This window comes from Pelodiscus sinensis, chromosome 11 (genome assembly GCF_052426305.1).
Source record: "Pelodiscus sinensis isolate ZL-2025 chromosome 11, ASM5242630v1, whole genome shotgun sequence".
NCBI lineage: Eukaryota > Metazoa > Chordata > Testudines > Trionychidae > Pelodiscus > Pelodiscus sinensis.
In genome coordinates, this window is record NC_143062.1 from 43,606,354 (window position 1) to 43,621,801 (window position 15,448).

Consider the following 15,448-nt stretch of genomic DNA (forward strand, 5'->3'; position numbering starts at 1 on the left):
AGAGGACACCAAATGAAATTAATGGGTAGCAGGTTTAAAACTAATAAAAGAAAGTTCTTCTTCGCACAGCGTGTAGTCAACCTGTGGAACTCCTTGCCAGAGGAGGCTGTGAAGGCTAGGACTATAATAGAGTTTAAAGAGAAGCTAGATAATTTCATGGAGGTTAGGTCCATAAAAGGCTATTAGCCAGGGGATAAAATGGTGTCCTTGGCCTCTGTTTGTCAGAGGCTGGAGAGAGATGGCATGAGACAAATCGCTTGATCATTGTCTTTGGTCCACCCCCTCTGGGGCACCTGGTGCTGGCCACTGTCAGTAGACAGGATACTGGGCTAGAAGGACCTTTGGTCTGAACCAGTACGGCTGTTCTTATGTTCTAAGCCTCTCATCCGGCCTGGGCAGAGAGGGGGAAAGTGGGGGAATTTAGTTCTGCCATATGCCTCCCCGCCATCTCCACAGAAACGGCTGCAGGCCAGCTTAGCTGACAGTCCGGAACAATAATCGCTTTCCCCAAGAAGTGTCCTTTGTAACCTGGCAGAGACCCAGGCAGGAGTGACAATTGCTTAAATCAGTACTAATTGCTGTTTCGCAGTGTCCCCTTAGCCTGGACGGGGATGTTATGCAGACAAGGCTCCTGGGAGAGGAGATGAAGGCATGGGCGATGGGTTAAGGTAGGGCTGGGGAAAGCCCCACGCCCTGCCCCTTCTGCTCAGGCCCCACCCCCGCCTCCCATGGAAGCTAAGCCTCTCCTCTCCCCCTCCCCCCGCCCAGCACCACAGGAAGGGTGGGCAGAGCACAGCCCCAGCCTCCCTGGCCCCAGAGCATGGGGAGGGCGGGCGCTCGGAGGCAGCAGAACTCCACCCCCAAGACACCTACAGCAGGCATTTTGGGGATGGAGTCTGAGTGGGTATGTCTAGACTACATGGCTCCATCGGCCATGTAGATGAGTTTACTAGATATAGGGAAATGAAGCGGTGATTTAAATAATCACCGCTTCATTTACATCAAAATGGTCGCTGCGCTGTGCCGATCAGCTGTTTGGTGGCACAGCGGGGCAGTCTGGACACGCCGAGGTCGACAAGGGAAGCCTTTGTCGACCGCTCCAGTATGCCTCGTGAAATGGACGGAGCCATGTAGTCTAGACATACCCAGTGGGGCCAGGCTGGCGGCTTGGGAAAGCAATGCCTCTCCCCATTTTACCCGTCTCCCCTTGGTGAAGGCATCCTCACCTTGTCCCCACAGAGGAGTGGATGTGCTAGTGGAACCTCAGGGAGTTTCCAGCACCCCCACTCTCTCTGGGTTAGAGGTTGTAATTTTTTCCTAAATGTGGCTAAGATTTTGCTAACAAAAAGCCTCATGTTTCTTTCCAACAGCCAACGATTCCTTTACTGCACCAGGCCAGGGAACGAGCTGCATTCAGCTTTCTCCAAGAATCCCTCCGCCAAAGTCCCTTGGCTTGGAGAGAATCCATCTTCGGAAGTCCTCCCTCACCGAACAGCTCCTGGAAAACAGACACTCTAGGTATTATACTTCTGTTCTGGTTGTATTGCGGGTGTGAGCCGACTGTTGTCTCTGTTGTAACAAAACACTACAACTTAGCCTGCTGGCATCAGGGCGGATCTTCCCTGTGGAGGATGTTTTAGTGATAGAGGAGAACTCTGTGCATCCATCCTGATCGTGTCCGCATTCTAGCCAGGGCACTGTTGTAGCACAGTTGCACATCTGTGATCTCAGCCTGCCACCAAGCACAGGGACCCGCCGGGATGCTGTGCTCTCTCACGTTCCGTGGACATCGGTGGGAGCTGAGAATTCTCAGCTTGTCACGATCGGGCCTGTAATGCTCATAGCCACGAGCTAAAGTTGCTGAGAGCCCTGTAAGTAAGTAGTATGAGCCCAGGCCAATGGAATGCAAGGATTCTCATTGGCTTTAATGTACTACGGATCCGATCCCATGCCTGACAGTAGGTGCTTGCAAGATCAGCTCTATGAACACGTGTAAAAAATATCAGTGTGCAGTAGAGATGTGAAGGGTTAATCGGTGGGGGCTGGAGGAGCACCCCACCCGCCCCAGGCAGGGGCTGCTCCAGCGTCCAGAGCAGCCTCTGTCCTTAGCGAGCCCGGGTACCCCACAGGGAGGGGCTGCTCCAGCCAATTAAACGGGATTTAACATCCCTAGTGTGCATTGGACAGTGTGGCACCACTGACTTGTCAGTGCTCCCCTGGAATTTAAGCAGAATTCTCTGTCCTATCAAACTCATATATCGAATTATAATTAATTGAACGTCTATAACTTTGACTAGTGCTATTGTCCCATTCCAGTGTTTCCCAGATTCCTTTTCTGTTGATCCTGCTCTGCCTCACTGTCCCTTGGCAGCAATTCTTCCTACAATTCATCTTTGGGGTGAACTTCCTTGCCGTGTTAACCTCTTGAGCCAGGGGTGTGACCTACAGTAGGCGTTCTGGGGATGGAGTCTGGGTGGGGCCAGGCTGGCAGAATAGTGCTGACCTTCACCATACCGGCAGACACTGCCACACTGGCCTCTGCTTCCTCTACCCTCGCCCGTCTTTTCCTTTGGGTCAGTATGCAAGTAATGTCACTGCCGCCATCCTTTGCATCTTCTTGGTGATATTTTGGTGATGGCCAGGTGCTGGATTCTTCTGTTTCTGATTGCAGAGACACTCTGTCGACACACAGCAGTCCTTACCGCGTTCTGGAGCGGCAGTCCCATGGCGGGAGAAGCATGCCTACCACACCCGTGCTCACACGCAATGCCTACAGCAGCACCCACTTACAGTAAGCTGAATTCCATGATATCTATGGGGAGTCACGCGCATCTTGTGCAGAGACGTCAAATCAGCGGTTTTTAAGAGGGTAAAGAAATAGGATCCTTTTGTGTAAGACCCTTGCTGAGATGGGGGCCGAGCTGTCCGCCTTTGATTTTAAATCAGAGGTGAAAGTAAGGGGGTGCACCCCAATACGCAGCTCCAGCAAGAATTGACTTAACTCCAGCAAAAGCCAGCAAGGAGCTATTTAAAGAACTGGCAGGGACCTGGGTTGCAAGAAGGTTGTACCTGTAAGAAATTTAAGTTCCTTTCATCCCATTCTCAGCCATCGTTGGCACAGACAGCTCTGTACCAGCTTTTCAACATGTACATGGTGGACTTTTCATGCTCAAGTGTTAGCTGTAGACTTCCAGAGGACAGTGTATACAGACTGAGAGATGAGATGGATGCCGTTTGGGAATTGTTGCCCATGCAGTGATGGAGGGCTGTATAAATACAGCCTCTTCCCGACTTACGAACTGGTTACGGACCAAGCAGTTGGTCGTAACTCGGTTTGTTCGTAACTCAGACCCCATAGAGTTACAAACAACCACGCTGTTCGTAAGCGCAGATCGCGTTCGTAACTTGGGGTCCGCCATTTACGACAGTTTCAGTCATAACTGTGAACAGTCATACGTCGACCGTTCGCAACTCGGGGACCGTCTGTAGCTAGGATGGCTATGAGTGTCCTAGTTTTAAATATCCAAATTTCAGGTGTTTTGCATTTAAGCTTCACAGTATTGCCTGTTTCAGAAAGGGATCTATACAATTCTTAAGACACTGCTAGCCCAGTATTATTTTTATCATCTTATCTTTGGGGATAGTAAACATAAAGGCAAAGGAGTGGGGGGTGAAATCCTCTTGTAATCAGTGTTCTCTCTAATCTTTTCCATCCACATGCAGAATAATTTTTTGTGTGCACCGAGGCATGTGTGAATGTGCACCACCAGGAGAAACACAAAACCTAGCTGCGTGCACTCTGCTAATCAGCTGGGCGGCATTTGAATCTCTCCTGAGTGGCCGCACAAGCACACAGCTTATAGGGAACAGTGCTTGTAACTCATTATCAGACAACCTCTTTGTTGGTCTCCCGTTAGCCAGGGTGTTGAATGATCTGTTGTCGCACGAGCTCAGTGCTGCTGCAAAGACAGAATCTTTGAGCCAAGTTCACTTGACTGTCATCCAGACTTTTTATCGAGAAAAGCAAAAAATGATTTTGAGGCCATGCCAGGCATTGCATGCGGCCGGGAGACGTGTTGTATATTATACATGGGATCTTTATCTTCCCTGTCAAAGGATTTGGATTATGGCAAACTGAACTTGGCTTCAAGCTTCTTACTTTGTTCTGTCAGGTCACCAGCAGCAAGAAAGGATTTGCCTTGGTTGGTATGGCCAGTGACTTAGTAATAGTCATCTAGCACTTTGCATCTCCAGCCAGAACCTGAACCTCTGCTTGGCTTGGAAAGAATTCTTTGTTTGCTGCACATTAACTCAAATAGGGACGTAAACATGTACCTGTGGACACAGTTAACGGATGAGCCTGGGCTTATTAGTTATTCTTCACACTTACATGCAGCCCTCCCCCATCCCTGTGCTGCTGCCTCTGGGAAGAGGTGGCTCTGCTGGAGCTGGTACATGCAGGGAGCTGTCTGTGTGTGTCGTTCTTCCTCCCTCCCCCCACATGTAAAAGCCAGATTCCTGCAAGCTCTGGTTCCCACCTGTCCCCCTTTCCCCCCTCCGCATGTAACCTGGTAAGTGCTGAAATGTTCAGCAATTAGACGTTTACCTAAATAAACACATTTGAACATCCCTGCTCTCAAATGCCTCGTGTCTGCATACGACTTCGGCAAACAGTTTAATTTTTTTCCGTTTCAGGCCGGATATTTCCCCAGAGCACTGCAGACAGCGCAGCGGGAGTCTAGAGTCCCAAACCCATTTGCTGTCGGAGCCTGCCAGCGACAAGCCCGTCTTCTCCCTCTCCAAATCCCAGCGCAGCAGCAGCACTGAAATCCTAGACGATGGGTCGTCCTACACCAGCCAGTCAAGTGCAGAATATTACTGCGTGACGCCAACCCCTAGCCCCTATTACACCACACAGACGCTTGACAACCGCACAAGGGGTCGAAGGAGGTCGAAGAAACAAAACATTTCTGCTGCCAGTTCAGGAAGCATGCCCAATCTGGCCCAGAAAGACCCACGGAACAGCGTCTACCAAAAGAGCCAGGAGCAGCCTTCCTCTAGCTACTATGTTTCTGGATATTCACCTTACGCTGACTGTGACGTTTATTACAACGGGGGATACGTTTATGAGAATGACACAGAGGGACAGTATAGCGTCAACCCTTCCTATCGCTCAGCGGCCCCCTGTGTGTATGACCGTTATCGGGAACTCAGGTCCTACCAGGAAGGGGAGATGGAACGAGTATCCCACAATCCGTATGCAACTCTGAGACTACCAAGGAAACAAGTTGCTAAAACGCAGCATATAACCAAAAACATTCACAAGGCCTTAGTAGCAGAGCACCTCCGTGGTTGGTACCAACGTGCCTCCGGTCAAAAGGACCCGTGTCAGAGTCTGCAGGCAGGCTTTGACTCTGACCGAGGATCTCAACGGAGCCTGGGCTTTGCCGGGCTGCAAGTACCGTGTTCTCCTAGCAGTCGGGCTTCTTCTTTCTCTTCAGGTAATTTATGATTTGGGATCGGCTTGATGTTTTAGATGTCCCTTCCTCTCATTTATACCCTTACAAGCCCATTGAAATCCATGCAGGAAATGGGCCTGCATGAGGATAACCGAGGGCAGAATTTCATCCAATAAAACGGAAATGCCAAGTGGCTAAATATGAACCTTTACGAGAGAAATTGCTTTGATATTTGCAGGAGGGAGGAGGCACATGCCCTACCAGGAGGGATAGATACGTGCTCCAAACTTCCTGTTTGCATTTGACCTGGCTCAGACTTCAAGGTTGTTCCCAGAAGCACTGCTGATGGGAAAAGCTCTTAGTTGTCCAGTGTCGTGTGTCCGGTTAGCCATGCAGCGTTTTCCAAGGCTGGGAGGTAGTTCCTGGGAGCATCACTGTCCTGCAGCTCCCACCGGGAAGGACACCACTAACATAGTGATCCCTTTCAAAATGAGCTTGCACCCTGTATTCTGTTAGTCGCTCACAGTGGCTGAGTCAATGGAACACAGCTGTGAGGTTGGGAAGTGTTATCAGCCATGTGTTCTAGACACAGCAGACGGCGAACGGCCCCAGTCCGTGGTTTCATTGCCCTAGGCTGCAGAAATAGTCCAAGTCTGAGGCACTAGGCCGGGGGCCAGATTCCCTGCTCTGTTTTCACACTGCTGAGTCATTTGCCCTTTGGGCAAAAACCACACAGGTACAACAGGATCCAAATATCCATGGACCCCGAATACTCAGCACATGCAAAACCTCGTTTAGTGTATACACCGCTACTCTGGCTGGTTTCAAAAGCACAGAAGACAGCTACTAGGAGGCTCACAGACTCTTTTATAGCAACCCTCACTGTTCCTCTACACTCTGCACACCATGACTCAGTTTCCAAAGTACATGTAAATACAGGTGTGTTTGGAGTCTGCGTGTCCGACAGAAACCTACAGGGATTGTTAATGAAAAACATGTTGCTGCTTTCAGTCCTCTGAGCTGCCGAAATAACTAATTTGCTGTAATTATTTTTTTTTTACACTTCTAGCGTCTTCTGCAAACACGTCTGGAAACTGGCGGAACCAGATTGCACTAGGGCTTTCTGATTACGATACACTGTCTCAAGCCTCTTCTACCAGCTGTTACGGGAGCGCTTATGGCAACCTTCCACTGCAGAGCAGGTGAGCCAAGAGCAGAAAGACTGGCTGCCCTGTCCTCTGTACTGTGTAAGCTTTTAAAATTTAGCAAGATAGCAATCAGGTTTCAGGTAACTCCTCAACTAAGAGCAGTTATGAAACCAACTTACTGCGCGCAGACCTTCTCTGTACAGCACAGCATTGGCTGACTCAAGCAAGAATATTCCTGCGTTTCTTTCTAGCTGTTCTTGGGTAATATTTTGCTCTATTGACACTACGGCACCTTTGATCCTTTGCTCTGAAATCAGTTACACTAGAGCAGACCATGAGCTGGTGTAAATGGGCATAGCTCCGTTCTAGCCACTGGAGCTAAATTGATATACACCATCTGAGACTCGGGCCCATTCATTAACTGCATGCTAGGCCTAAGAGGGAAAAAGGGAGGAAAGTGTAATTCTATCTATTGTAATGATGGGAAAACAGGCACAGAGAAGAGTTAAGGGCACAACTGCCCCTGCAAGGATGAGCCAAGGTGCATATAGCATTCCCCTTACATCTCTCTGCTGGGGCAAGGCGTATCACAGACTTTGCCCTGCCCTGAGAACGAGTATCAAGCCAGCATCTCTAGGGCACAAGTCTTTACAGAGAGCGTACCTGTGACTCTGTCCTACAACACAGCAGACACTATGGCAGGGATCGACAACCAGGAATTGTGGGTGGGTCACCTCAGAGGGCTGCAGCAGCCCACGGACCGTTGGCCTAAGCCTGCGGCCTGTGCCCTCCTCCCTCCATCTGCCCTCCTACCAGAGCCCTGCATGTATCTGCTCCTCCCTCCCAGCACCTTTGGACCCCGCAAAGCACCTGATTTGTGTTCCATCCCGCTCCTCTCTCTCCCTCCCAGAGCTGGAACACTGCGAACGGGGGGCCTGCAGGCTTCAGGTGGAGCCCCCATGGGCTGTACGCGGCTCACCGCTGTTGTACGGAGAAGGAGTCATTTTCTTCATCCTATGAGTGGTCCGGCAACCTTACTCCCCCTCCACTCCTGGAGACACTGTGCCTCCCAAGGAAGAGGCTGTTTCTCTACAAGCTCTGTGATCGCCTTCAAAGATGCTACCCAGTTATAGTCACCACAAATAAACCAAGTGTGTATCACGGTGGGGGCTTAACACTTAAACCATCTGGACTTGACATGGCTACAAAGACTGCTGCCTAAAGAGGCAGGATGGGGAGGAATGGTGTCCCTAGCTTCGGTCTGTCAGGGGCTGAAAATGGGTGACAGGAGAGGGATCACATGAGGGTTACCTGTTCTGTTCACTCCCTCTGGTGTATCTAGCATTGGCCATTGTCGGCAGACAGGATACTGGGCTAGATGGACCTTTAGTCTGACCCAGTATGGCCGTTCTTAATGAAACTTTAGACAAGTTATGCCTCTTATTCCCTTTCACACAAATGTAGGAACTGGCCACTCGGGGCATGTTTATTCTGTCCAGGGCTGGAACAGTCCAGCGTTTCACTCTAGTGCTGCAAACAGACATTCATATCACTTTTCTGCTTCTTCTACTTCATGTTTTCTGTCTCCTCCCTCCTGCACTTTCTAACTCCACCTGTTATCAGTCAAAACAAAGGTCTTCTGTCCAGGAGAAAGATTGTGCCTGCAGAAATTAGATCACTTTTAAATATTCTTATGCTAACTGTAGCCAGCTGCAGTAAGTACTCCCCATTTCTGTGTGCTGCTTCGTGGATTGCAGTTTTTGCTTGCTGCTGGGTTGGCATTTTGTGAAGTTGCCTAATGATGCTTTCATTTGTTTTTAAGCCACCAGAACCTAAGAAGGGAGTATAAAAGTCCTGACATTGATTTTCACTAAAGGCCTTCAGTTTGGGGTTGTTACTGCAGTGACTAAAAGAACGACAGTAACAACATTTTAAAAACAGCATTTCTATTAATGACTTAACTTTCTACAACTGGGTTTGAAAAATATGATTAAGCTGCCTTGTTGTGACAGCTTTATCCATATGCTTTACGTTAACTGTATCTTTTAGTTTTACATTCTGATCATCGTCCAGATGTACATCAGTATGACCAGTGTCTGTGTAATGAAAATAGCAGTGTGTGACTGTGCAAAATGACTGAGGCCATGTGCTGCATGGCTCTTCTCTGCAGGCAGTATTCTCATAAGTAGCAGTGGAGTGCCGCATGCAGAACAAGGTAATTGGATGTGACACTAATTACCTTGTTGACATTGGGAACCACGCGGGGGTACGTAATTGTCATAGCTCTATTTGAAATCAGTGGAACTATGACAATTTACACCCGCTGAGGATCTACCTCTTTATAATCTGCCCTGTCTGGAGAACAAGCCATAGGGTTACATTTGGATCCCGATTACGCAGCTGTAAGCCCAGAGGAACCTCATTGACGTTGTAATACTCAGAGTCAATGAGGTTACTCTTGAGTTTCTCAGGGTGTCACTGAGATCAAAAGCTATTCAGTCTCTACGGATTATTTACTTCTAAGCATGACCAGCCCGCACCTGAAATCCCAGTGCAAAGGTTATTGTGCCCTCATTTCTCACCGATGCCATGTTTCTTTTGTAGAGTTTATGCAGAGAGAAGCCAGCTGCTGGATGATGCTGACGAGAACCAGTTGGAAGCTGACTTGCACAGTAATGAACAGAGGCTATTTTGGCATGAGGATTCTAAGCCTGGGACGCTGGTGTAGGTGGTTGACAGCCCTGCCTTTGCACCCTCCATGTGCTTCGCACAGAATGCTGTTCCTGCGAAAGAGACCTCTTGTGGAATACCCCCGGCCCCGCGCGCACATGAAAATATTTTCGCATGTGAGGGAAGATTGCGTTCACCATGAAGAGGGACATGTGCAAAGTTACAAACGACTTTCCAACAATGGCATTTCTTTCTGAATCTAGCTGAAAGCCTAACTGAGCAAGGGCAAGCTGCCACTGAATCTAGTGACGAGACGCAGCACTTGGCTGAAGTATTTATATTTAGCAAGCACTTTTTAGAAGACTGGAAGGTGTTGAAGACAAACCTCAAAAAATGTGAAAAGGAGACTCTTATGGAGAATACAGGAATTTTAGGAGCACAATTCAGGTGGCTGAAAGAGGAAATAAAAACTTCTTCACCTGTCACTTATGGCGACCAAGAAAAACTTCATAAGCTGATGAAGGATACCGTGTGCATGTGTGTGAATGAGGCAAAGATTGACTCCGTCAGTATTGGAATATTACTTGAAGGAAGGCTGGGTTTTTAATGGAGGTTTGAATGAGCTCTAAAAACAAAATTTGGAGGGTGTTATTTAGAGTGTTTGTTTGTAAGCACCACAAAATGGATTTTGGAAAGACAGGCAATTTGCTGCTGCAACATGCAGCGTAAAACTAACCCAGTAAGGCTGTGGATTTTGGAAATAGAAGCAGCAGACTTTGAACTGTTTCCATGATAAAATATAATTGATATCCTCACACTTAATGAATTTCCCATGGTACAATTTCATTGTGCAGATAAGCATGCATATGGTCATGTTAAATGCGCAGTGAACTGTTAGATAGCCATTACATTTTGCTCTGTCAGGTTGATGGAAAAGTTGAATACTCAAGTTATCAAATGCAGAACAATTTTAATAAACTGGCCAGTATTCTAAGGTGGATGCAAAAAAAAAAAAAAAAAAAAGACTAAGTTGGTGCCTTAAAATTGAGGGCATTAAAATTGTATAACGTCATCTGAAATGCCAAGTGCATTAAGAAGTCACTAAGTGACAAAACAGCATTTTCAAAAAGTCATTTACATCGTTTTAAAAAAAATCAACAGCAGTTTTGGTCTAGGAGGGATACGCCTACCTCATATCATCCATCTGTAGGAACAAATTAGTGTGGACTAACTTGTGTAGTTTACAAAAAAAATTGCATACTGTAAAATAATTCTTGTTTCTCTGCTGTACTGTGCTTCTGGATTCCATACAATGGTGCTTTTTTTTCTTTTATACAGAGGATTAGTTATTTCTTGTTCATATTGTGAATAGCAAAGTTTCTGATAAACTTTTTTGAACATTTTTTTACAAATATTCCAAAGCATGTAATATAGACTGAAAGATAAATTTGTTAAACAGGTCTTCAGTCGTTTGTATTATTAGAGTTGAGGTTTGGAATAAACAAAACAATAAAAATAATTTATTTCCTTTTGCATATTTGTATACCCTTCTAAAAACGCAAAAGTCCTTTTTGCTTATTCCTTTTCTACTTCTGACTTTTTAAGGCCTATGATTTTGTATAGGTCAATAAACTAAAAGTGTGCTACCAAAAGTGTTCGGGTTTTCTATTTCTGCTGGGTTGTCCGTAACAGTTCCGTGTGTGTGATTGTTTTATTCTAAGCATTTATAAGGAGAACTCATTAGGGTCTTATTTCTCTTAGCCTTTACCATTGAAGCTTATTACCATGCAGCCAGTAATCAAGAGTAATTTCCTACCACAATTGTCATACCACTCATCGTGAAGTAGGAAGAGGGTTTGTATAATTTTTATGAGTGAAGTCATACTATGGATGTGTGACATCTCATAAAACTGTTAAACATTTATGAAACATTTGGAAGCTCACCCTGGAATAAAAAGACGTGTTTATACAGTGGGGTGCAGTGGGGCCTTGGGCTCTAGCTAGGCCTCTAACTTGCAACAATACTATAAATCATCTACTATAGATTTGAGAGTGTGAGTCTGTCTGTCTGTCTGTTTGTTCAGGAACTCCCCCTAAATGGTAAGGGCTAGGACCACCAAATTCAGAGCACAGCTTCCTCTTATAACTTAAACCAAGGTCAGGTTTAAAGGTCAGGTACTACTTAAACCTCTTATCATAACTTAAACCAAGGTCGTGACAGGACAATGGGATGTGCCTGGAATGGGACTGCATCTCATAAAATCATACAGAAAAGAGACAGAATCACCCAGCCGATGAAAGGGGCTGGTGGATGATGTTCCTTCCCCCCCCCCCCCCCCCCGTCCCCCATCCAGGACTGCCCTAATCCTGAGCCTTCCACCCGACAGGCACCCTTTAGGAAGGGTAGGGGGGCTGAAGCTTCCCTCCCCCCTCCAGATTTATATAGGGACGTTGCAGGCTGTTCCCTTTCAGCACTATCAGGGTGCAAGGGAAAAGTGGACAAACTTAATTGAGTTAAGGACCCAAGCAACGCGGGGTAAATGTGCTAGTATATAGCATTTTCTTAACATCTAAGAATGTGATTTTTTTCCTCATTGCTGGACACCCACAGCTCCAGCTGAAGTAGGTGGGAGCTGCAAGGTGCACTCTGTTCATATAAACTACCTGCTAACACTTTTTTTTTGTCTGAAATCGTTTTAGATGCGACCGAAGTTCAACAAACATAATAGAAAACTCAGCAGTAGCACGGGGAATAGTCCATTGATGACCAGTGTCTTGCGGCTAAGTATCACAGTACACATGGCCTCTCTGCATGGTGCGGGTATGACAGAGACATTTGCTCACTGTAATCTAATGTATACTGTCAGACTCAATATGTCATCTGCATCCCTTTCATTGATTTTTTCCCCCTTTTCCTGCAGTGACCGTGCAGTGGGATTTCTCCAAAGCAAACTCACGCAAGCAGGCCACCCTCCTTCTCCTGCTTATGCCCCTTCACAAAAAGAAACACTGCGAAGAAAATTCTTCTGCAAGTTGGGACACAGCCTGTGAAATTAAAATCCAGGAGCAGATGGTGCCACTGACAATTATTTTTTCATCTCCCGAGGCGCCATGCTCCGCTCCTTTTCTGCTTGTGCAGTTCCTGTGAATGAGGGTAGGCCCTGTGAGAAGAAGGCAGTGGGCCGGTACGCTGAAGCAGCAAGTCACTTTTAGCCAGGATGCTGTAGCAGAAAGACTCCCTGCCAGCCGTCCCCAGCCCCTCCACTGGCTTCCAGGTCTCTGTGTACAGGGCTGGAGATCGGGGGCCAGGGCTTGAGGCACCATGGCAACAGAGGAGCTACTAGCCTGCTGCCCCTCCCAGCAGAGAAAGGAGCAGAACTGCCAGCCGCATTTCCCCCCCCCCCCCCCCAGCCCTGTACACAGATGCGGTAGCTCTGTGGAGAGGTAGGGGCAGGTCAGGGAGTTCTGCTCCTTTCCCGGCTGGGAGGGGCAGCGGAGAGAGGAGCAGAACAGCCAACAGCTCCTCCGCTGCTTCTCCACCCCACCTCCCCAAGTAATGTGGGATGGGAAGCGGGGGGAAGAGCATGTGAGGGACCTGGGCTGAGGTTGGGGGGGGAGTCTCATGGAAAAGTCACATGTGGCCCCACTGGAAGAGGGGTGAAATCTGGCCTGCTAAAATGCAGGCAACAAGTAGAATTCACTCTTCGACCTTGGGCCCCCTTGGAGCGGGATGCCTCGGTGTAATTTTTGCCAAGGACAAAGAAATGTATTGCCAGCAGCTGGAGTGGTGGTTTTCCCCCCACTAGAGAAATGTCCTTCCCATTGCTCAGACCAGGAGTGGGGAACATTTTTTTCAGTGAAGGGGGGCATATAAGTGAGAAGCAAAAGCGGGGAGACATTCACCTCAGTCTCACTAAACTCGGGGGGCTGGGGCTCTGCTCGTACTGAAGCCCCGCAGGGGGCACTGAGGCTCGGAGACTTACCATGGGGTTGGAGCATGAACGTTGGCTCACCCTGCTGTGGAGGGAGCCCCAAGCCTCCCCGCAGGCCGGGTCCAGGTAAGCAGGGGTTTGTATCTGGCCTGTGGGCTGTAGGTTACCCACCTCCACTTAGACCTTTTCCTTTTGCCTATTTCTGACCGACTCCTCGGTCACCACACAATTGTCGCTAGCTTCCTATCAGACCCAGAATTTAAAACCGGGTCCTGCTTCCTTTGAAGTCAATGCAAAGTGCGGGGGTAGGCCCTTGAGCGTCACAGGGAATGAACATGCTGCTCCCAAAGAACAAACTGGCCACAGCACAGCCCTTCTCCAGGTCTCGCCCTCACCGGCTAAGCAGGTTCTTCCGGCTCAGCCTCCACATCCGAGGTGGAGGAACAGGTCAGGAACACCTCTGCAGTCCTGCTCTGTCAAAATAAAAACCACCTCACGGCCAATATCATTGCCAGCAAGATGTCAGAAAAGTAGGCACGTCTCTGCTACCACATGCTTCCTAGAGAGCATTTGATAAGGCCAATACATACTGTCAGTGCAAAAGAAGCTGGCGGGCCAGGCTCACTAACCATAGAACCATTTGTTTTTGTATATTTGGTCTGGTCTAATCTGGGTCCTTTTGTTCAAAACCTGACTGAGATGTGGAGGAACACTTACACCACAAGGATTGCAGGCCCAAGTGATGGACGAATATCACATTAAGATGTAGCTCTGTATATGGCCCCCAGCTGCAGGACAAAGGACGCAAGAACCACGCGAGCAGGCAAGTCCTGAAGATGTCACTGCTGGAGGATGGAAATACCATCAGTTCATAACATTTAAGGCCAGAGGAGACCACTAGATCATCTAGCCTGAGCTGTCTGTCACACACCACTATCTTCCGTCCGGTTTTCCATGTACTGAGTCCAATACCTTGTGTGATTAAAGCACAACTTGTGTTTGCATCCCTTCCGGAAAGGCATCTGGACTGAATCTGGAGACACCAAGAGGACATCCCACCGCTTCCCATGGGAGTGTTTGGCAGTGGTTAACCGCCTTCACTGTTTAAGGAGAGGTGCTTCGTTTCTAATCTGAATTCGTCCAGCTTCTGCTTCCAGCCATTGCATCTTGTTAAGCCTTTCTCTGCTAAATTAAAGTGCTCATCAGTACCCAGTATTTTCTCTCCATGAAGGGATTTACACCTTGGAATCAAGTCACCTCTCAGGCATCTTTATGCTAGATTTAAAGAGTTCAAATTGTTTAGTTCAGTGAGGGGCAACCTAGGCTGAGTGGGCCACGTGAGTGTCCTTCCTTCATCTCCGGGGCAACAAACACAGTCTCCCAGGACAGGGCGGTTTTGCCAACTGCACTTGTGTATCTAGAATTTGGGCGGGAGATGCTGACTGAACCGTAACAGTGTTTTGATTGGATGCCAACAGAGCATACAGCCCTTACAGTCAAAGCTGTGTGCAGTCAGCACAAGCCTCTCGTGCCCTTGCTTTTCATGTGTGTCACTTTTTTAATACTGGTAGGGAAAAAAACCCGATGTGGTCAAAAACTAGAAGAATCTGGCAACCTTTTGCATGGACAACACTAAACAAAATGTCTCACCGGCCACACACCGAACTCCAGTGGCCCACAGATTGCCCACCATTGATTTAGTTTGTTCCTTTAAGGAATTTTCTCCAGTCTTTGACTCCTCTTTGTGGCTCTCTTCTGCATCCACTTCAATTTTGCCATTACCCTTTTTTTAAAAATGTGGACACCAGACCTTTAAGCATTATCTGGTATCAGTCTGACCAATGTTGTATAGAAGGATAAAAAGACCTCTATACTGCTTCTCACCATTCTACACCCCCTGGATCACAATTTCTCCTTTTGCTACAGTATCACACATGTTCAGTTGATTGCCACTGTGACTCCTAAATCCTTTGGATAGTTGCTGCTTTCCAGGACATTACATCCCATTCAGAAAGCATGGCCTGCATTCCTTGTTCCTACACGAATAGCTGCACATTTAGCCGCTTTTCCGGAATAACTTGCCAGCTGTCTACACTGGCCCCTTGAATTTCCGGAAAAGCACTGAGGATCTACTGTAAAATCATCAGTGCTTTTGCAGAAAAACTATGCTGCTCCCATTCACGTAAAACTGTTCTGGAAAAGGGCCAGTGTAGACAGCACAGATTTCTTTTCCGCAAAA

At 47.7% G+C, this 15,448-nt stretch overlaps 1 protein-coding gene across 4 annotated transcripts in view; it reads left to right on the plus strand.

The window, feature by feature from the left end:
- Nucleotides 1-9,474, plus strand: part of FRMD4B (FERM domain containing 4B) — a 229,783-nt gene extending 220,309 nt beyond the window's left edge. For 3 of the 4 annotated variants that reach the window (XM_075938573.2, XM_014571990.4, XM_075938574.2), the window contains 6 exons: nt 1,371-1,518; nt 2,672-2,791; nt 4,696-5,501; nt 6,529-6,661; nt 7,518-7,758; nt 9,212-9,351. In XM_075938573.2, coding sequence (XP_075794688.2) covers nt 1,371-1,518; nt 2,672-2,791; nt 4,696-5,501; nt 6,529-6,661; nt 7,518-7,740 — 1,430 coding nt within the window. In that variant the 3' untranslated portion in view covers nt 7,741-7,758; nt 9,212-9,351. Of the gene's footprint in view, nt 1-1,370; nt 1,519-2,671; nt 2,792-4,695; nt 5,502-6,528; nt 6,662-7,517; nt 7,759-9,211 lie in introns of all 4 variants that reach the window. The other variant, XM_006120015.5, reaches the window with a different exon arrangement.
- The last annotated feature ends 5,974 nt before the right edge of the window (nt 9,475-15,448 follow it).